This window comes from Heloderma suspectum, chromosome 3, assembly GCF_057233095.1.
Source record: "Heloderma suspectum isolate Gila_16-S chromosome 3, 16-S_ref, whole genome shotgun sequence".
Classification (NCBI taxonomy): Eukaryota; Metazoa; Chordata; class Lepidosauria; order Squamata; family Helodermatidae; genus Heloderma; species Heloderma suspectum.
Genome location: NC_139460.1, coordinates 156,664,311 through 156,686,429, shown reverse-complemented (window position 1 = coordinate 156,686,429; position 22,119 = coordinate 156,664,311). Strand labels below are relative to the sequence as shown.

Below are 22,119 nucleotides of genomic sequence, written 5' to 3'. Positions count from 1 at the left end.
TTCAAGGACAAGAACAACAGCTTTTGTGTATCATACTTGTTACCTATCTATTAATAAAAAAAGGTAAAGGTGTCCCTAGCCATTCGTGTCCGACTCTAGGGTGTGGTGCTCATCTCCATTTCAAAGCCGAAGAGCCAGCGCTGTCCGAAGATGCTTCCGTGGTCATGTGGCCAGCATGACTGGTGCACGGAACGCTGTTACCTTTCCCGCCGAAGCGGTACCTATTTATCTACTTGCAATTTCTTGCTTTCGAACGGCTAGGTTGGCAGGAGCTGGGACCGAAGACGGGAGCTCACTCCGTCACACGGCACTCGGGTCTCGAACTGCTGTGCTGCCAACCTTCCGGTCTGCAGTTCAGCGTCTTAACCACTAAGCCACCGCGGATCTACATAATTATTGCAAATTATCAGGTTTCTAGTTGTGAAGCCACTTAAGGACACTTACAGTACAATCCATATCTATTCAGAAGTAAGCCCCATTGAGTTCAATGGGACTTACTCCCAGCTAGGTTTGTATAAGATTGCAGCCTTAAGGCCCACAATTTAACAGCAGTTGCATAGGAATATTCAACATCCGTAGCTGGTCAAAGTGTACTGCAGATTTGGCCACTGCCACACATGCCTTGATCACATCCAGTTTAAACAACTATAACACGCTGTAGCGCTTTTGCACAGTGTTTGGAAGCTGCAGCCGGGTCAGAATGCTGCAGCCAGATTGCTGATGGGACTGGGGTTTTTTGAGCATGCCACTCTGAAGTTATTTGATCCTCACTGGCTCCCAGCTTGTTTTTGAGCTCAATTTAAAGTGTGAGTAATCACCTTTAAAGGCTTAAACTGTTTGGGACCAAGTAGTTAAAAGACTACCTGATCCCATATTATCTTTCTTCTGTCCCACCATACAGGTGACGAGAATGCAGAATGGGACCTTCTCAGTTACAGCATCTAGACTATACAACTCTCCTACCTAGCTGTTTTTTCAGTGTCTGAAGATCGCCCTTGCCCCGTGTGCCTTTAATATGAGTCAAGTTCTTCCCCAACCCCCACTCTAATTGGTATGGTTCTTCAATGGCACCGCTGCTGATGTTGCTCCTGTTCTTGTGTTGCTTAAGATCTTCGCCGCTTAAGTCTTGATCAAGACAAGAACTTTTTCTTGTATTGATAGATTTTATATACAGATACATTGTTTTTGTCCTTCTGAGGATCCTTTTTAGTCAGGAAATCAGCCTAGAAATGTTAATATAAAATAATATAAATAAAGCCATTGCACTATAAATTATTGGACAATGCAAAGACAAATGCATCTCTCTACTGTGATAAAGCAGAATCAGACTCAAGTCCGCAGTATAAAATATTTAGTTTAAGACAAAACAAAACAGGTTTCTTTTAAAAATGTTTACCTTACCTTATACAAAATATTGTTTTTAATTTTTAAGTAAATAAAACCTCCCAAATTGATGGGCCCAATTGGTTTGTGCATCCCCCATTCATTTCAATGGGTTTGCGCAGGAGAAACATCTACCCAAAGATCACTTCTTTACATTTAAGCAATACCTGTACAGACAGGCTCGAATTGCTTTCTAGTTTATAAATGTAACCTATCAATATTATACGCACCTAATTGTTTAAAATATTTTTTAGCCATCATATAAAAGTGATTTTACGAAGCTAAAATAAAACATAAACACACATTCATAGGTCAAAGGTCTATGCACGTAGCTCACAATAACCTAAGGCTACAATCCGATGCACACTTACATGGGAAGAAGTCCCGCTAAAGTCACTGAAACCTACTTCCAGGAAAAACATGCTTAGGATCAAGATGTAAATGCTAACGTTACTCCCCGATTGCCTATGGTAGGAAAAAAAAGCTAGTAATTATTCCGATAACATTTCTTGTCCTTAAGTTTAAGGGTATATGTTACCTCCAGGGAAAAATCAGGGAAGAAAAAAACCTACCCAAGCTCCCAGTCCCTATACACACACTACAGTTACTTAGCTCAGAACTTACCTGCTCTGCTCCACAGAGTTCTGTCTCAGGAGAGGAGACCTGACACTTTGGGACCTCCCGTCTTGGACAGTGATCCTCTTCGAGCTGGAAGGCAGATGGCTAAGTGTGTGTGCACGTCTTCTGAACTGGGGCGAATCAGATTCCTCTGCAGGGAAGGCCTTCCAAGCCGAGGATGTAGGAGAAGCAGGGGGGGTTGTGGGAGGAGACTCCCCAGAGGAGCAGTCCTAAAAGCAGTCAGTCACAGACAGGAATGAGGCTCCCCTCTGCGCCCCGCAACTTCTAAGCATGTCAGAGTGATCCCTGCAGTTAACAAAAAAGGAGCTGAAGCTGCTCCTTCTGGAGGAAAAAGAAACAAACCTACTGTATGCTAACGACGACCTATGCCAAACATCCTTTGCCCTGGTGGAATTGCCATGCCCTCTCATGGACAATGCCACAAAAAAAACTAGGCAGCACTCAAACCAGACTAAAAGCTACTGGACAGACATTTTAACAAGCCTTGGGGGGAAGGAGGAGGAGGGGGAATTCAAGCAGTAGGCCTGGGCTCCAATCAACATTGGCTTCTTCACTCATTTCCTCGACAGATCATGCACAGGGTTTCCTGTCCTGCCAAAGCAGTATCCTGGAAAAAGGCTCTATAAGTAAAACAGTTACACTAAGAGCAACAGCAACAGGAAAATTAAAAGTCTCAAGAGCTACTCCGTATCCGTGTCTCTTGGGGAAAAAATAATTCCAAATGTGTGCGTGGCTGAGAAGCTATTTAAACAGGAAATAAAAGGAAAGTGTACAACATGCTAACAGGAAAGGATGATAGATTAAAATGCCAGTGCTTAAAACAGCATGTCAACTGGGATAAACAAGAGCTTTCTTTTTATCACTTCACATGTTTATTACCCCACCCACCCAAATATTTTTCATTCTAATTAACAAGGAACTACTTTGCTTATACCTATAAAGCAAGCAGGTTTTCTAACTTACTTTCCTATTAGACATTATCTTGCAAAGTTTTGAGAAAATTAAGACAAGCTAATATTGCCCTGCTCTCTTCTGTAGTTTTTAAAGCAACCTTGCAAGTTGCAAGTTCACAGGTTATTAGCCCCTGCCCTCACTGCTAACCCAACTGCCTACAAGTATCTATGTTAGTCCTTATTTTCTTTTATACTACCAAGTTACCACAAATGGATAACTCTGCCAGTTTATACAAACTTCGTTACCTAGGTTGCTGGGCAGTGACGCTTACTTGCCACAGGCTACAAGGCAAGTAGCTACTTGTAAGCCTGGATAAACTATTTATTGGTTAGTCTTGCATGTAAAAATAGTCAATAATCCATGACCAGACATTTTATCACAGTGTACTTCTTAATTTTAAAAAATCAGAATCATATTATATATCCAGCATAAGCACTTGCACCATTGTTTTTCTTAAATCATGTTACCTACTTTGTCAGAAGCGAGGTTGTTGCACCTTTCAAAGCTGTCCATGCTCCCCAAACGGCCACGCATTCTGTTAGCTCCCTGAAGAACATAAAAACTGCTCTGTTACACCCAATTTCCAGCTCCCTGAAGAACATAAAAACTGCTCTGTTACACCCAATTTCCCATTCCTTCCAATTAATAATACAGACACTTGCTTTAGGTTATGAGGACAAGGAAGCTGATGATCCACAAAAGGATTTCACCTGGGGCAGTAATGGACTAGCGATAGCCAGATGCCCACTGCAAGATGCAACACCTTCGTAAATATATCTGAATTTGGAGCCTGACCCATCCTGTAGATCCCAAGGAAAAGCTAGCTTAAAAAAAAAAAGCAAGAACAGTCCACAGTATCTGGTGTACGTTCAAGTGCTTCCAGCGTTACATATATATTGCAGCTGAAAGCTGAAGCATATGTCCCTTTCCTCCACGGTTATGAAATTGGTCAGCCCTGATATAAAGAATAAATGAGTTAGAACATTTTCCAGACTAGCCATGAACTAACCTAAAATGCACCAGTTGAAAACTGCAATCTTATGCAAATTGCATCTCTTCTCTTTACTAAAGTTGTACTGCATTCATACGCCAATAAAAGATATAGGCATGGAGCCTGAGATCAGAACTCGGGTTCATGGGATGCTCCTGCTGGTGAAAGAGGCAGGGAGATAATTTTCACCAATTCCTCCTTCCCCATACAGGCCTCTGAAAATCTACTCCAGAGGGTTGGGAGACCCTCTGAAACAATGTAGGAGGTGGTGCAGGAGAAACTGGCAAAAATTGCCCTCCGCTTTTCACCTGTAGGACGGTCTGCAGAATCAAAGGTCCTTATGTTCACCGGAGGGCAACTCTGGACTCAAGCCAAGGACTTTATTACAGAAGGCTGGTGCACTCCAGCATGCACATATGAGCAACTACACACGGCAGGAGCATTTGGGCCAAATATACATTCCCTCCCCTCTCTGGATCAGGTGTGACCTTAGATGAACACCCTGTTAAAATATGAGACAGTATTTTATTCACAGAAAGAAGTTTAATGATTAAAAATCAATGTCTGAAATAACCCCCTAACCACAAAACCAATATTTGTTTAAGGTGTCATTCATCTTGCAAGGTAACTGAGCATTTGTCCTATAAATATTAAGGCCTGTTGAACAAAATTCTTGAAAGTGAAACAAATATTTAATGACATACCAAAAATAACTGGAAAAATAAATGAAAGTATTTGAAGAGGCTCAGGATTTTGCTTCAGGGGAGCACCAAAATTTCCTTTCAGTGTTCAAAAAATGTGTTTACTGTTCATATTTCTAAGCTACCAAAAACTGGGTCTAGCATCCTTCAAAAACAAGAGGCATATGTTGCATTTATGAGTTCTGGGGTTGAATATAGGTTATATTTATTCAGTCAACTGGAAACCAATTTTTCCCCTCCCTTCTCCCCCTCCAATATAGAGGAGCATTTGAGCTATGTGCATGCAATAAAGCTAAATCGATATTAACACACACAGCACCCTTGACTTTTTCTTGTTTAGTTTTTTTAGACTAAATAAAATATACTTGTGAGCATGATGGACTTTTACTGCGGAAGCAATGAAACCTAAATTTTAGGTATCAGTAACGGGAAACCCAGGGCTACAACCCCCTCCTCCTCCCTTTCTACCTCTTTCTAACCACCACAGGTCTAGCAGCCTGAGTTAATGTTTGTAATATTACAAACAGGATATATTGAGGAAGTTGCCACTTCAAAAGTAAAATCCTAAAATTCAATGTCAATCTACTTTTTTTGGTTACGCATCTTTCTCAGTATATAATGGTAGCACTGTGTTTGCCATCAAGGACTGAAACCATCACTCAAAATTTATATTTTGAGCCAGAACACACTTTGGAGAATCGAAATACATCTTCAGCTTGGTTTAGGCCTACTCAACAACTGCTGATGTTTCCCCACCTGCTACAGATACTACATCAACACGTTTTCCCAAAGTTGTCTAAGGAAGCAAACAGGAGATAGGCAGGTTTGAGATGCAAGCATCCAAGATTATTTCTCCTTCTTCGCACATGTAATGAAGACAATGCCATTAGCAAACAGAATTAGCATTCACAATCAAAAGCAATGGAATTTCAGAAGGCACTGTGCTGGGTTAAAGTGTCACATCTAACCTACATAAAAGACGATTTATTGTTGAACCTACTAACAATATTAAAATGTGAACGTAAATGAACTAAAAACTACTGTTACTAAATCATGCTCTCCCAACATGCTACACTTGTCATGAAGAAATTAGTCCTCATTTCTGCAGTAGTAGTTGAGGAGGCAACTTTATGAATAATTACCTAGGATTCAACAGGAATGTAAGTTTTCATGAGAAGGGTGCAGAAAAGCGCTTGGCCAAAACAGGTGCCCACTCATACCTAATTTGCCAATGAAGAAGCTAACGAAAGATCTAAGACATTATGATGATCATATTGACCATTATATCCCGAACAGCTTCCGTTACCTAGCAATTAATTAATCTTACCCTTGAGAAGATGTTTTCTAGAGAACTGGTCAAGGATTTCTTGGCCTTATTTTTCAGAATGTCAAGTTTGAACCTGCCACTGGTGGCTGCATTCTCTGGAATTGTGTTGTTGGAAGTATTCTGCTAAAATAAAGACAAGCTTTGGTATCAAAATGGCCACTGAAGTCAAACTAACCCACATTCATACAAAGAACAAATAGGAAAAAGTGTACTTATCTCATATTGCCTTTTTAAACACGTGGGGTGTTCTTTTTTGCTTTTAAGAAGAGGTAAAATGTGACTCCAAATTATTTTTCTAGGCTAGCTGTCCTACACTACAAATACACAATGAAATGTAAGCTCTGGCTTTTACTTCAGTGTAGGAGCTAGGGGTCAAATCAGATGGGCACCAGGGGTGCAGAAATTCATAACTGACTTCTGTTGTTGCTAAAAGAGATTTTAACTGGGGCCATTGTACGGGAGGGGCGTGGTTTAACCCTTTTCCTCTGCACTGCAATCCTGAACCAAATTGGAGGGCCTTGCAGATGCTTTTAGAAAAATAAAAACGAATGTCATATGTATCAGAGATGCATTCTACCTTAAATTTGTTATAATGCATTTGAAGCACTTTTGAGCGCTCAAGTTCTATATGAAAACATTATTAATATTAATGTTCTTACAAAAGTAATCCAGAATTACTATGTTTAACCAAATGCATAAACATGAAGCAAACCAAAATGCTTGTGAAGTTAAATGATACTTGGGTTCTCCAGCATCTTGGGTTTTATGCCCGTAAAACTACTGTTATTAATTGGGTTAACACTAATGCCATCCTCTGAACTTTATCAACTCTTGTCTGCAGAACCAGGGCTGGATAATTTGTTTCACATTTCTGGTGCCAACTCTGCATTGCACTGAATAAATATTCAACCACCTAGGCTGCAGCTTCAAGTTTCTAGGTGTCATGTGTAGGACCTGTTAAAAAGGAATGATTCAGAGAACAGAGAGCTCCATATTCTTAGTCGTTATCCCACAATTGTGGAATGCCTCCGAAGGGAGACTCAATTGGCACACTCTTTACATATTTTAGGGAGGCATACGAATTTTAATTTGTCACTGGGAGTACCTCAACATCTGCTGAGATTTGGCCTTACTACTTTGATAATGTTAAGTTTTGCTGTCTTTTTGCCACAGTAACATTTCTTACAAATTGTGTTTTTAACTTAACACCTGCCTTGATGACTTTTTATCAAAGAGAAGTTTACCAAGGAAGTAAAAATATTCTTGTAATGCTTGAGATACTTTTCAGTGGGCCAAGTGTCTCTTACCACAGATAAAAGATTATTGTTTCTAGGCACCAGAGTACATATTAATTACTACCTTCATTATTTTGCCAACTGTACTGCCGTCCTGATCATTAATTCACTCAGTCAGTCCCACTGATTTCAGTGTGACTTACATCCAGCGAAGTATGCTTAGAATTGCAGTATTAGGGTATTAAGACAAGGAACAAAACACCCAACTGAAGCATTTAGCTCATATTGCTCCATTATGTCTTTCAGCATTACTGAACAATAACACAGGACAAAGATTTTACCATCGGCACATCTCCAATATGGATGTGCGTCTTTTGCTTAGCTTCACACAACTGTCGCAGATGTAAGATCACAAGTTCATTTTCTTCCTGGTCACTAACAGGCTTCATTTTCTGTGAAATGGGAAACAAGCAAGATATTTTTGGGAATTTGACATCCGTAACTTAGCTCAATTTGGATTTTAATATGACAATAGACCATTCACTCTTACTAATGGGATCGCAAAATGAATTTATGTCACCACAGTTTAACAATAGTCACAGGAATATGCATTTGTACATGGTTGTATAGCAAAGCCTCTTTTTCAAGATCAGTCTTCCCAAGGTAATACAATACCATTTCAATTTCTAATTTGGAGGAGCGGGGAGGGAGAGACAAGGTATAGATAGAGTGCTCTTTATTCTTGGTGTCTCCAATCTAGCGACTTGATCCTGCAGCCTTATTTTGGATAATGAATGCTAACTGTTTGAGTTTATTACCTGAACACGCTCAAAGATGTCAGCTTGTTCATTGTCACTAAGACATGACAGATGTCTCTGAATCACAAGTTTAGCTCTTGGTGGATAAAGACCTTAGAAAAGGAAAGGCAGACATTGACATATGGTTACATTCATTTGACAAACTGTCCCATCACCTTCCTTGCACAAAGCTGTAGAATACCACATATAAAACTTGAGTTTAACACTGGATAGGTAGCTTACAGCATATTAACTTATGACAGAACATCAAGAAACCCAGATTTCATGTTAAAAAATCCCAAACAACTCCAGAAACAACCATTTCTTAAATGTTTCTAGTCCATAATTTTTACAATCCCAGTCCTTCATCATAAATGGAAAATGTAGTAATTTAAAAAGTATCTCAAGCAAGCAAGTAGGTAAATATAAATGCAACCCTCACATATCATCCAAGACCACACAAACATAAATACAAATTAAGTTTGCTCGCTTACTGCAATGATAAACAACATGGATCTCAAAATAACCATTCTGGAGTATACTTTGTATCCATGTTTTGAAAGAGATATTTACAAACAGCCCATTCAGGGTATCTTGACTAACATACTTAAAATTTCAGCTCTTTCAGTCACATATAAGTATCCTAACAATTTTGACACTTCTGTGAGTGAGTATGCTAGTTAGGCCCTTGAGTCTTTATCTATATAACAGTTAAACCTTCGGAATTATGCTAATGCAGAAGGAATGTATTTTGTACAAAAAAAAGTTCTTCTATACTGGGGGCAAATATGTTCTATAGGGGAAGTTTGAGCTTTGGGAAGAATTCTGACTCAATCAATGCATTTTTTATTTTATTTTTTGCAGGGCGGGGTGCTCAAGGGCCATATTCCTATTTCAGCTGTTCTGTTTTCTTTGCCTTTAAGCAAAAAAAAGAAAAAGAAGAATGTAGGCTGATTTACATGCACTCCTTTCAAAATCTAGGCCTTGCCCAGGATTTCCATGTGGGGACTCAGGAAGCTTATACACCAGCCAGTAACTTTGCAAGATATGATTTACAACAGTAAAAAAACAGAATCCTCCTGTTAATACTAACTCACTGCTTGCATTACAAAAACAACAACGAAGAAAAGGGGGGTGGGTTGCTTTAAGAAAACCTCTGCTTAAACTGTGATGGCGTTTGTGCAAAGACTTAACATACTTTGCCTCTTTGCCCACCGGAGGGAGCTAACAACTAAATATATGTTATCACAATAAACATTTATAATTGCAGGAGAAAATAAAGTCAAATAGAGTCAGGCTGTGACACTTATGTGAGCCAGCCTACCAGCCGTTATTAGCTTCAATGAGCAGGGGAACACTACAGCCCAGGCACGAACACGCAGCCCTAATGCAGGAAACAATTCTAAGGCAGAATATATTCTTCCTGAAGCTTTTTGGGGGGAGCTGGGGTGGGGGAGGGGGGTTACCACACAAACAGCTTTGTCATCATGTAGGTATATTAAATGCCTGCCACTGTCTGTCTGTTTTGATTTTAAAAATATATATATGTTGCTTATTTAAAATATATCAGCTGCCCTTCCAAGAGAAATCTCTGCCCAAGATGATTTAAATACATCTACCAAATGTAGTTAAAAGTTACACACATTATTACAGCACAGAGCTGCAATAAAAAGAAAACAAATGCAGTTCATAGTCCAAATGCTAACCAATAAGATATAATATTTTCACAGGCCATCTCAAAGAAAACCTGCATATGAGGACTCAGACAGGCCTCTCTAGGAAAGGATTTCCACTGAGTAGATACCACTAGGGAGAGGCCCTAAACTTCAACTCTAATCTCACACATATATGGGACACAAAGTTGAGCCTTGCCTGAAGATCTCAAAACAAATTTCATGTTACAGATTAGTAGATTAAAAATGAAGCTACTAGCATCATGGGCCCTTATATAAAATTGGTAGTGTTGCTACATTGGGAAGGCTTTGTACCATTCTGGTCACCCCATCTTGAAAAGTGAATCAGAGCTAAAACAGACCAACCAAAGTGATCATGTACCTTCCCTTGGAGGAAACCCTAAAGTATTCAGACCTTTTTCTTTTAGGAAAAGGAAGATGACTGGGGGTGGGGTGATTGACAGAGGTTTCGACAATTGCATAGCATGTAAGGAACACTGATGGGGAGTAATTTTCTCTGTCTCTTAATATTAGAATTAGAGGCCACCTAAGGAAATTAAAGATCCTCCATGAGCTTGTCTATTTTACAACTTCATTGTTTTTTCATCTTTTTTTTAAAAAAAGCTGTCAAATCAACTTACGAGAACGTGTTGTGAGTTAACATTCCCATTCATGCGGCCTCAGGTGGCATGACTAGCCACCACAGCAGTAGCCACGACTGCCGAATGTAGCCTTCACATTCAGAGGCACCATACCTCTAAACAGGTGTGTTGCGGGGGAGGGTGGACAAAAGAGGAAGGGCTGTGGCCATCATGCTTTGGCTTCTCTGGTCACTGTTTGCAGCAGATTGTGCGACCTTTGGTCTGATCCATCAGAGACACTCATTTTGATTGGGCTCATACAGGTAAAGGAAGCCCCTCTACCTTTGTTTTAACTGGTGACAATCTGGCAAATGTCCTATCTGGCATACAGTGATGGCAAGGCTTTGGTAATCCGAGGGGGGGGGGTTCTAAATACTTAACCAAAATACACACAAAGTTGAATAACCTATTCTCATGCCTTAATGTTTCCAACAACGCAAAATCAACTGAAGCAGTTGTATTCCTTCTACAGTTATGGTATATGGAAGGCAGACCTATATGTGCAATGAGATTTATGTTCAAGTGAACAGAGGACTGCAGCCTCAGTCATGCAGATGAGCACTGAGAGACTGAACAAGGTGCCTGTATGGCACAATACGCAAAACAGGTTTTAACATTACCCAGAGACAATGTCCTGGGGTTCTTCTGCAGCATGAAAAAACACAGTGCTCCAGATGTCAAGCAAGCAAGCAAAGGCTCCCAGCTAACTACCTTCAATCCTTTCACAGAGTTTGTGTAATGAGTGCATCGGGCAGGCCTCGCACAGCTTAATCTGAGTCTTGGCACTCTGGAGGGCTGCAGCAGTGCTAAAAGCTTGCTTCAGAGTGAGCATTACCTCATCAACCTGAAAAGGGATAATTAAAGGGAGAAAAATTAAACCGGTGTGCTTCTATGCATGTGAGAGTGTGCACGTATATGTATATGCCAGGAGAGACTCTTGCTCATGTTCAATCAGACTCTCAAACCACCAAATATGAGCTTCTATTAGATACGAAGGGCACAATATACTGGGGGATTTTCCTGCAGAAGCCCCATTTAAATGAACAGGAGCTGCACAAAAACTGAGCTCCCACTCATTTCAACAGGGCTACACACTGCATTGTGTCCACTGTTCATTATCTGTAGTACAAAATGGGCTGTCCGTGTAGTTTTATTGACGGGCAGCAGCTCTATTTCACACCGATTTGTTTACAACGAACAATTTTCTAAAAAAAAAAACAACCCAGCTGAACTGCATGATAAGGGATCAAAATGTAAGTTTACCGATAAGCATAATAACATTTATTAAGCACCATTCCTAGATAGAAGAGAATTTAGGGTGCTGTTCCATTATGTACTAGGATTAAAAGGACCAGAAGATGAGCTAACAGCCTATTAGTAACCAGCTGAACAGCTCATCAGCCTTTATTGTTTCCAGACGCCAGACTGGGCCTTGCCCCGACATTACCACAAATAGAAGCATGAAAGATTCCCACACTCTCCCACGTTAGAAGGGGCCAAACTTTACATTCTCCATGGGAAAAAGAGTCAGAGGTTACAAGGCTTCCCCTCAACTGGTTAAGAGATTCAAATCCATCTTCATGCCTCACATAAAAGCTTTTCAGTATCTCCTTTGCCTTCATATATATGTTTTAAAAGAGACTGTGCCATTTAAAAAAAGTCAGACCTTGAGTCTGGAAAACACTGGAACAGAACTAGCTTTTTACAGTAGCTTCTCATCTGCTTTGAACTTCTTCTTTTAACATTTGGACAGACTTCTAGTTGTTGTTTTTAATGAATATTTCAAGGAAAGGGGGGGAAAGAGATCCTATTTCTGAACTGATATTTAACAGAAGTCTGCTAAGTATTCAGAGGCTATGCAATTTTCTCTTTTAAAAAATCATAATTACACGTTATTGATAATTGTTTACTCTTCAACCAAAGCCTTACATATCATAAGAGCATAGGTTCAGGACTCTGTTTTGGGATGTCTCTGTTAAAATACTTTTGGATATCAATTGTGTGATTAAATGTTTGTGGCTGGCTTCTCACTACCTGAAATTAAAATGTAAACTTCTGCCAGTGCAGAAGACCTGAAAGCCACCACACATGTATGAACTCAGCGGTATTTAGGGGGCCCCTAGATCTCACTCGAGCCAATATTCATTAGCCTCACTTCACACATAACAGTAGAACATAATCAAGTTTATACCTGAGTTAAAATTATAGGCACTCTTACACTTAGGGATGCAGATGTATTTTATCAATCAGCTGCCATGATAGGCAAGAATCCTCCTTACAACTGTGGGAGAGCCCAGATAGTATCTTCTCTCAAAATTCTATCCTCCCCTTTGCCCAGACAGTCAGGACTCTGGGATTAGACTATGCTTTCTGTCAATGGTCTGGATTCTGGAATTCTGCTGCATCTGTCAACTGTAGCATGGGATACATCACAGAAACTTGAATCACACTGTGCCCTTACCCACTTCCCCATGATGATGGTACTGCTCATATACCGCTAGAGAGAGAAGGGTGATCAGTGCTGCACTTGGGCCACCCTGTTCCAATAGGCATGAAGCAGAGGATGCATCAATATATACTAAATGTGTCCCAGCACAAGATTTGCAATTGCTGCATTAGAATCAGGGAGGAGAACGCAGGCTTGGCAGTAGTACATGTAAAAAGGATCTCAGGATTGTAATTGATCAAGCTGTGTGATGCAGCTGCAAAAAAATGCTAATTTGATTTTAGACTAATAAAATAAAATAAAAATAGTATTAATAGAACCACAGTTTCCAGATCACAGGAAGTAATAATTCCACTTTATTCTGCACTAGCAGACCTGGAGTGCTATGTACAGTTCACACATTAAGAACGACACAAATAAACTGGAGTAGGTTCAGAGGAGGATAACAACGATGGTCGGCAGTATGGAAAACAAGTCCTACAAGCAAAGGCTGAAGGAAGTGGGTATGCTTAGCCTGGAGAAGAGATGTCTGGGGGTGGGTGAGGGGCACGATAGCCCTATTCAAATACCTGAAGGCCTGTAACATAGAAGAGGGAAAAGATTTGTCCTCTGCTACCCCAGAAGGAAGGACTAGATCGAATGGACTTAAGTTACATGAGAGTAGGTTTCAGTTGAACATTAGGAGAAACATACTGACAGAAAAAGCAGTTCAACAGTGGTACCAGTTACCTAGAGGGGTGGTGGACTCTCCCTTGCTGGAGGTATTCAAGCAAAACCGAACATTCACCTGTTGGAGATGCACCACTTCTGGATTTCCTGCACTGAGCAGGGGGTTGGTCTAGATGGCCTGCAGACCCCCCTCCAACTCTGTGATATGACTAGTAACTTGTGCTGCTCCTTTTCCAGCTATTCAACTAGCCCACATGAGAACTAAGAGTCCGAAGGAGACTGTAGTATGGAGTTGGCCTCTTTCCACAAAAAGAGGGAAGAATCATATCACATTTTGGAGCCCTTCTGACAAAAATTACTAGACAAACTGAGTAATATTGTAAAGAATCATGACTTACCAGAGATTCACTTGCACACTGGAATACGTAGCAAATGTATTGGTTTATTCCAGGTTGTTCAGTAGATTCCCGACAAATAAACCCAAAGTGATCAATGTGTTTTATGCCCTAGAAAGAAAAAGAAAAGCTTAACATACTATCAAAATTGAGTTGAAGTACATCAACCGGTGATCATTAGAATTTAGCATTTTATTAATCAGGAGTAACTAAACACATCTGTATATATTATTTCCAGGCTTACTGAAACTATGATTCTTCTTGTTGCTTTTTTAATTAGAGTGTATGAATACAGACATAAACTCATTTGAAAATGTAATACTTTTTCCTTCACCCAGGAGTGCTAGTTCAGCCAAGTCAACACATTATCATCTCTCCCAAAAAACCAAACAAACTACCATTCTGAATTTCTATACTACAGAGGCTAGCTTTTTCAGCAAAATGCAAATTTGCCTCTGACAGTCAGGATCATTTTTCTGATTTCATGTTTCCTATTTATCATCATGGCCAGCTCTGAAATGTTAGGGGTAAGACACAATTCTTGCAGACCTTTAAATGGCAAGGGCAGAAGGCACAAGCAGCATGAATTGAGGGAACCACCACTGATCATGGGGGCTTGTTCCTCCTCCTGGTACACACTTGGTCATCTGACCTCACATTCCTCCAGAGATCTCTGCATCAGAGATGATTGTCCAAGATCTTTCACTTTGTGTGCACCTTGGAAGATCTGAAGTAGTGAATCTCCCTCTTGAACAGCTTCTGACCTTTCCAAGTCCCACCATACAAAATGAAAATAGTGGCACTCTTCTTAGCAAGGTTAATCCCCTCTCAACTTCTGGGCCTCAGGCACCAGCCTGAATTTAAACTAGCCATGATTATTTGGTTGCATCTTGTGTTGTTATAATTGAAATAATTTGCAGTAACATGGAAACACCCAAGACGGACAGGTCATGGCAGAGAGTTCTGACAAAATGTGGTCCACCAGAGAAGGAAATGGCAACCTACTCCAGTATTCTTGCCAAGAACGATACATGGCAAGTATGGGACGTATCACAAGGCTAAAAGATATGACGCCGGAAAATGAGCCCCTCAAGTCGGAAGGTATCCAATATACTACTGGGGAAGAGCAGAGGGTATTTCCAAGTAGCGCCAGAAAGAGTGAAGTGGCTGGGCCAAAGCCGAAAGGACGCTCAGCTGTGGATGTGTCTGGTGGAGAAAAGAAAATCCGATGCTGTAAAGAACAATATTGTTTAGGAACCTGGAATGTAAGATCAATGAATCAAGGTAAGCTGGAGGTGGTCAAACATGAGATGGCAAGATTGAACATCGACATCTTGGGAATCAGCGAACTAAAATGGACAAGCATGGGCGAATTTAATTCAGGTGACCATCATATCTACTACTGTGGGCAAGAATCCCTTAGAAGAAATGGAGTAGCACTCATAGTCAACAAAAGGGTGGGAAAAGCAGTACTGGAGTACAATCTTAAAAACGATAGAATGATCTCAGTTCGAATCCAAGGCAAACCATTCAACATCACAGTAATTCAAGTCTATGCCCCAACCACTGATGCCGAAGAAGCTGAGGTTGATTGGTTCTATGAAGACCTACAACACCTTCTAGTACTAACACCAAAAAAAGATGTCCTCTTTATCATAGGGGATTGGAATGCTAAAGTAGGAAGTCAAGAAATCACCGGGATAACAGGCAAGCATGGCCTTGGAGTACAAAATGAAGCAGGACAAAGGCTAATAGAGTTTTGCCAAGAGAACACGCTGATCATAGCAAACACTCTTTTCCAACAGCACATGAGGCGACTCTACACATGGACATCACCAGATGGTCAATATCGAAATCAGATTGATTATGTTCTTTGCAGCCAAAGATGGAGAAGCTCTATACAGTCAGTAAAAACAAGACCTGGAGCTGACTGTGGCTCAGATCATGAGCTGCTTCTTGCAAAATTTCGGCTTAAATTGAAGAATGTAGGGAAAACCACTAAACCGTTCAGGTATGACCTAAATCATATCCCTCATGAATATACAGTGGAGGTGAGGAACAGATTTCAGGGATTAGACCTGATAGACAGAGTGCCTGAGGAACTATGGACGGAGGTCCGTAACATTGTTCAGGAGGCAGCAACTCAATCCATCCCAAAGAAAAAGAAATGCAAGAAAGCAAAGTGGCTGTCTGAGGAGGCTTTACAAGGAGCTGAGGAAAGAAGGGAAGCGAAAAGCAAGGCAGAAAGGGGAAGATATATCCAACTGAATGCAGAGTTCCAGAGAATAGCAAGGAGAGACAAGAAGGCCTTCTTAAATGAACAATGAAAAGAAATTGAAGAAAACAACAGAATGGGAAAGACTAGAGATCTCTTCAAGAAAATCGGAGATCTCAAGGGAACGTTTTGTGCAAAGACGGGCATGATAAAGGACAAAGAAGGCAGGGACCTAACAGAAGCAGATGAGATTAAGAAGAGGTGGCAAGAATACACAGAAGAACTATACAGGAAAGATCTGAATGTCCCTGATAGCCATGATAGTGCGGTCACTGAACTTGAGCCGGACATCCTAGAGAGTGAAGTCAAGTGAGCCTTAGGAAGCATTAGTAACAACAAAGCAAGCGGAGATGACAGTATTCCAGCTGAGCTATTTAAAATCCTAAAAGATGATGCTGTTAAAGTGCTGCACTCAATATGTCAACAAATTTGGAACACTCAACAGTGGCCACAAGACTGGAAAGGGTCAGTTTACATTCCAATTCCAAAGAAGGGCAACGCCAAAGAGTGTTCAATTGTGCTCATTTCACATGCCAGCAAGGTTATGCTCAAAATCCTACAAGCTAGGCTTCAGCAGTATGCGAACCGAGAACTACCGGAAGTACAAGCTGGGTTTTGAAGAGGCAGAGGAACTAGAGATCAAATCGCCAACTTTCGCTGCATCATGGAGAAAGCGAGAGAATTCCAGAAAAACTTCTATTTCTGAGTCATTGACTACGCTAAAGCCTTTGATTGTGTGGATCACAACAAACTGTGGCAAATTCTTAAAGTGATGGGAGTACCAGACCACCTTACCTGTCTCCTGAGAAACCTGTACGAGGGTCAAGAAGCAACAGTAAGAACCACACATGGAACAACCAATTGTTTCAAAATTGGGAAAGGGGTACGACAAGGCTGCATATTGTCACCCTGTTTATTTAACTTATATGCAGAGTACATCGTGAGAAACGCCGGGTTGGATGAATCACAGGTCAGAATTAAGATTGCCGGGAGAATTATCAACAACCTCAGATACGCAGATGATACCACCCTAATGGCAGAAAGTGAAGAGGATCTAAAGAGCCTCTTGTTGAGGGTGAAAGAGGAGAGTGCAAAAGCTGGTTTGAAACCCAACATTAAAAAAACTAAGATCATGGCATCTGGCCCCATCACTTCCTGGCATATGGAAGGGGAAGAAATGGAAGCAGTGACAGATTTTATTTTCTTGGGCTCCAAGATCACCGCAGACAGTGACTGTAGCCATGAAATTAAAAGACGCTTGCTCTTTGGGAGGAAAGCTATGGCAAACCTAGACAGCATAGTAAGAAGCAGAGACATCACCTTGCCGACAAAGGTCCGTCTAATCAAAGCTATGGTTTTCCCAGTAGTAACGTATGGCTGTGAGAGCTGGACTATAAGGAAGGCTGAGCGCCCAAGAATTGATGCTTTCAAACTGTGGTGCTGGAGAAGACTCTTACGAATCCCCTGGACTGTAAGGAGGTCAAATCAGTCAATCCTAAAGGAAATCAACCCTGAGTGCTCATTGGAAGGACAGATCCTGAAGCTGAAGCTCAAATATTTTGGCCTAATGAGAAGAGAAAAGTCACTGGAAAAGACCCTGATGCTGGGAAGAATTGAAGGCAAAAGGAGAAGGGGACGGCAGAGGATGAGATGGCGAGATAGCATCACCGATGCAATGAATATGGACTTGAGCACACTCCGGGAGAGAGCGCAGGACAGGAAGGCCTGGCGTGCTATGGTCCATGGGGTCACGAAGAGTCGGACACGACTGAACAACTGAACAACAACAAAATGCTTCAAATTGGCATAGACTACATCAGCCCTCCCCAACCTAGCTGGCTGGGAGATTCTGGGAGCTGTAGTCCAACATATCTGAAGGGCACCAGGTTGGAGCCAGCTGGACTACGTTACACAAGCAAGAGACAATCCTGCACACACTTACCTGGGAATAAGTCTCATTGAACTCAATGGGACTTACTTCTGTCTGAGCAGACAGGCACAAGATTGTGCTGTAAAGGTGTCTTCCGCATTTGCCAAGGACAAGTGCAAGGACTTTAGACATCGACTAATGAAGCAGAAGCTCCTAGTCTGCCAAAAGCAGCAGAGGCTTCTCTTTGCTTTACTAGTACAAAAAAAAGTGAAGATAATCACAGACTTGCTTCTTACCACGAGACAGTGTAAGTGAGACAACGACATATTCTATTTTAATCTTGTTATCTAAGAGGTGATGTATGTGAGGGGGGGAAACTTAAGGCCAGTGTACCTGACAGGTTCTCTGCTCTTTCATCCTAGTTCTTTCCTAGGAGGCTGCTTCACCATCCCAAGAACAACATGTGACCATTGTTTATTGTTCTCCACAGTACAAGGAATCTCATACAGCTACTTTTAACAGGCAATGTTATACCGACTGTGTTTACATTCATGGTCTATTTGTACAAAGTCTACACATGAACCTTCCTGTTTTAAAGCCAAAGCTATCCAGTACACTTCACCCATAAGAACGTGATTTGAAGTGGTGCTGCTATTTTAGTCCAAGGGTATTAGAATAGAACACAGTAGGTAAGATACATGTCGGAGGAACTCTAAAACTGGTCTAAAGAGAGTGCAGTGTGCTTAATCAAAACAGGATTATGTAATGAAATTATTGCCCACAGCTCTCATAGAGAAATAGTTGCCACAATCCAGCAATGGAGATCTGCACGCAGAACTTGCTTTCCCCGCATGTAGCCAGTGCATTTCTACCCACATCCACTAGCCTCTCTACTGCTGGGATGCACCCCTTCATGCATGTGCACTTTCCCATTCAGCCCACCACTTGTTATGCATAATTAACTGCCTGCAACTAGATCTGGATTGCAAAACAAAGCTCAGGAAATGCCCGAACAGTCTATTTCATTCTTTGTCTCTTTGATAGGAAATGTTAATTCTAGACTCTGAGAAGACTTTGCTTTTTCTGTGCGATTACTTAATTAAGAGAATGAACTGAAATTTCCCTTTCAATAAGAAGGCAAATTGTCATATCAGAAATATTCCATGGCCAAAATTCAAAACGTGATTTTTTTAAAAAATGTCAATTACAAAAATGTTAAAGAGTCTCCTTTAGAATACGTTAGTAGATTCCAGGGGTTGGGGTGAGGGGTGGAAATTGAGAAATCATCAGCAAACTACATGCAACTCAACAGATGTCTCTGAATACAGAGCAATTCTCTAGAATTCTATTTTTCACTATTCTGCAGGAATATTATTTTGCAGAAGATACTGAATCCTACAGTTAAAAGCAGGAAACAACAACTAAGCAAACATTAACATGTGTTTTTTTTCCCCCTGACTCTGTGTTTTTGCTCAGTTTTTCAAATCTATTTTTATTCCGAAAATGTTCAGTCTGTTTCTTCAAATTGACTTCCATCCAGTATGTATACCCTACCTGAGAACATGAGGAGATATCTTTAAAGTTCTTCTCGAAGACAACAGATTTAGTGTCTGGACTGATGAGGTTAATTTCAAATCGACCAACCTTGAAAAAGAAACAAACAAGTCAAGGCCAGAGACAATTCAAAACATCTTGGATAAATAGCTGTTTCTAAGACTTGAGGGGCCAGAACCTAACTGTTTATTTTTGTGGCTTACCAAAAGCTATATAAAAGGGGAGTATCACAAAAGTTGATGTTATGCCAATACTAATAGACATGACGTGCTACCAACCCTACTAACCCAACTGAAACAGAGAAAGGACATGGCATGCTCAATACTTGGCCTCATTCTCCCAAGACGGTAAGCCTGTGTCTGGTGTTACCAGTTCAATTCCATTTTGTCTCTCAGCCTCCATCTTATCTATTTATTGCTGCTAAGCTGGCAAATGTTGGCAACCAAGGACACGAATGCTAGACTTCCATCTTCCACAGAAATCGAAATAAGTGCCCTAACCACTAAGTGCTCTGGGCTCTAGAACTCTTGCATGTGCAAAAGCCGATCTCTCCCACAACCTAGTGCAATCAGGGCAACACCCTGCCACTCACCAATTTATAATACTGAGACCCTGAGCATCTCCTATGTTTTTATAGAAATGGTTTTTAAACTTTGACTATTGTGTTTTAATGTTTTAACTTTTGTAAACTGCCCAGAGTGCTTCGGCTATGGGGTGGTATAGAAATGTAATAAATCTAATAAATAAATAAATAAATGTAATAAATAAATAAATAATAAAAAAACTGGATCTTAAGAAAATGGCTCTGGCATCTATTTGTTCCTCTGGAAAACACCCTGGGTTTTGTCTCAGCAGATTAAAGAAAAGCCCTCGTCTTCCTCTCTCTCACCCAGACACAGCCACTCACTGCCCTTATCTCACAGCCATTCGTCTGTTCTCTCTCTTCCTTCATATGGGATAACCTTCAGTAATGTTTCAGTGATTTTTGTATCTTATTGCACTTTAATAAAAGTCCTTCCTTAGCCAAGTCCCAAAGTCTCAACTCCATCTTCTTTCCCCAAGAACCTTACAGGGATATTCTACCACCCAGACCAAGACTCAAAGTTATGCACATCGTGCTCATGCTTATTTGCAAATCATGCTAGTTCCAGGGCCAGCTCTACTAGACTGACACCAGCCTGTGGCAGGAGTACAGCCAAGGGCCACAGCAAGAAGAGCTTCCCCTAGCATTCAACTACATTTCCCCAGTCATCCATCATTCCCATCCAATGGGCTTACTCTCTAGCCATGGAAAATAATTCAGAATTATGTGCCGTGGGCTGTATCACTTCAGACAGCAAGTGGGACTTCCCATGACTGAATGCTCTACCATACCAAAAAAAAGTCCCTGTCCCCATTCCTACATGCAGAAGACTAGGATTTGGGGGAGAAGACAGAAGGAGCATTCAGTCATGTGAGTTCCCACCTGAGACACATCTCAGTAAGAACAAGGCCCTCAAATGCTGAAAAAAGTCAAGATGACCCAAGATAACCAGAACAAAACTAGGCAACAAAATATGAACAATGGAAGCTGCAAGGTAAACAGTATATAGAAGTTCAAAAGGAACAAGGAGTAGTATTGGCATACAGCTTAAAGAGAGATATTGGGCAGTCTTCAACGGGGCCGTTGTGCAAGCAGGACCCACCACTTGCATAACAGAGATGTAACGTTTCCTGTAGGAAGCTCCAAAACAAGCAGAAATGCTTATTTCTGAATTGGGACAGCTCGGTGTGCAGAACTCCTTTATGTGAGCTCCGCTTACCTGCTCCATCCCAGAAATGAGCATTTCCGCTTGTTTCCAGTTGCTCCCAGAAACACTAAATCTCCGTTGCGCAAGCAGTGAGTCTTACTTGTGGGATGGAATCAGCAGGGGTGCAACACCCCATTGGATGCTGCCCACTGACTAACCAAAGATGGATTTGTGGTAGGGACAGACAAATCTATCAAGTTTGAAGCCAGACAGTTTCTCATTTTTCCAACATTAAGTTCATTCTGTCAAGTTTCCACATTAGTTTGTGATTTTTTTTCTAACAAATTTGTACCTTTTTGTGCGTTTGTCTTCATAATATATGTATTTTTGTATGCACTTTTACAAATATACACATTTTTCCAAGAGATTTTCCCTAATATAATGTGTTTTGGTGTGCACATTCCATTATCATTCACAGTTTTTATACAATTTTTTTTCAAAAAATTATTTATTTATTTATTTATTTATTACATTTATATCCCGCCTTTTTTCCTCCAAGGAACTCAAGGTGGCGTACATAATCCTCCTCCTCCTCCATTTTATCCTCACAACAACAACCCTGTGAGGTAGGTTGGGCTGAGAGTCTGTGACTGGCCCAAAGTTACCCAGTGAGCTTCCATGGCCGAGTGGGGACTAGAACCCGGATCTCTCGACTCCCAGTCCAGCACTCTAGCCACTACACCATGCTGGCTCTTAAAATTTAAAATTTACAAAGTGCATTGCAGAACTGTGTATAAGCATTCTGGGTTCTGTGTAAGTTCAGGAAGTGCGAATTTGGT

At 40.9% G+C, this 22,119-nt stretch overlaps 1 protein-coding gene across 4 annotated transcripts in view; it reads right to left on the bottom strand.

Annotated features, from left to right (window-relative positions):
* Positions 1 to 22,119, bottom strand: part of TBC1D4 (TBC1 domain family member 4) — a 119,778-nt gene that overhangs the window by 36,315 nt on the left and 61,344 nt on the right. For 2 of the 4 annotated variants that reach the window (XM_084844836.1, XM_084844834.1), the window contains exons 3-10: positions 19,551 to 19,640; positions 13,855 to 13,962; positions 11,053 to 11,185; positions 8,049 to 8,140; positions 7,572 to 7,682; positions 5,996 to 6,115; positions 3,448 to 3,522; positions 2,008 to 2,231 (exon numbers count right to left, since the gene is read on the bottom strand). In XM_084844836.1, the coding sequence (XP_084700962.1) occupies positions 2,008 to 2,231; positions 3,448 to 3,522; positions 5,996 to 6,115; positions 7,572 to 7,682; positions 8,049 to 8,140; positions 11,053 to 11,185; positions 13,855 to 13,962; positions 19,551 to 19,640 (953 nt within the window). Of the gene's footprint in view, positions 1 to 2,007; positions 2,232 to 3,447; positions 3,523 to 5,995; positions 6,119 to 7,571; positions 7,683 to 8,048; positions 8,141 to 11,052; positions 11,186 to 13,854; positions 13,963 to 19,550; positions 19,641 to 22,119 lie in introns of all 4 variants that reach the window. The other 2 variants (XM_084844833.1, XM_084844835.1) reach the window with 1 other exon arrangement.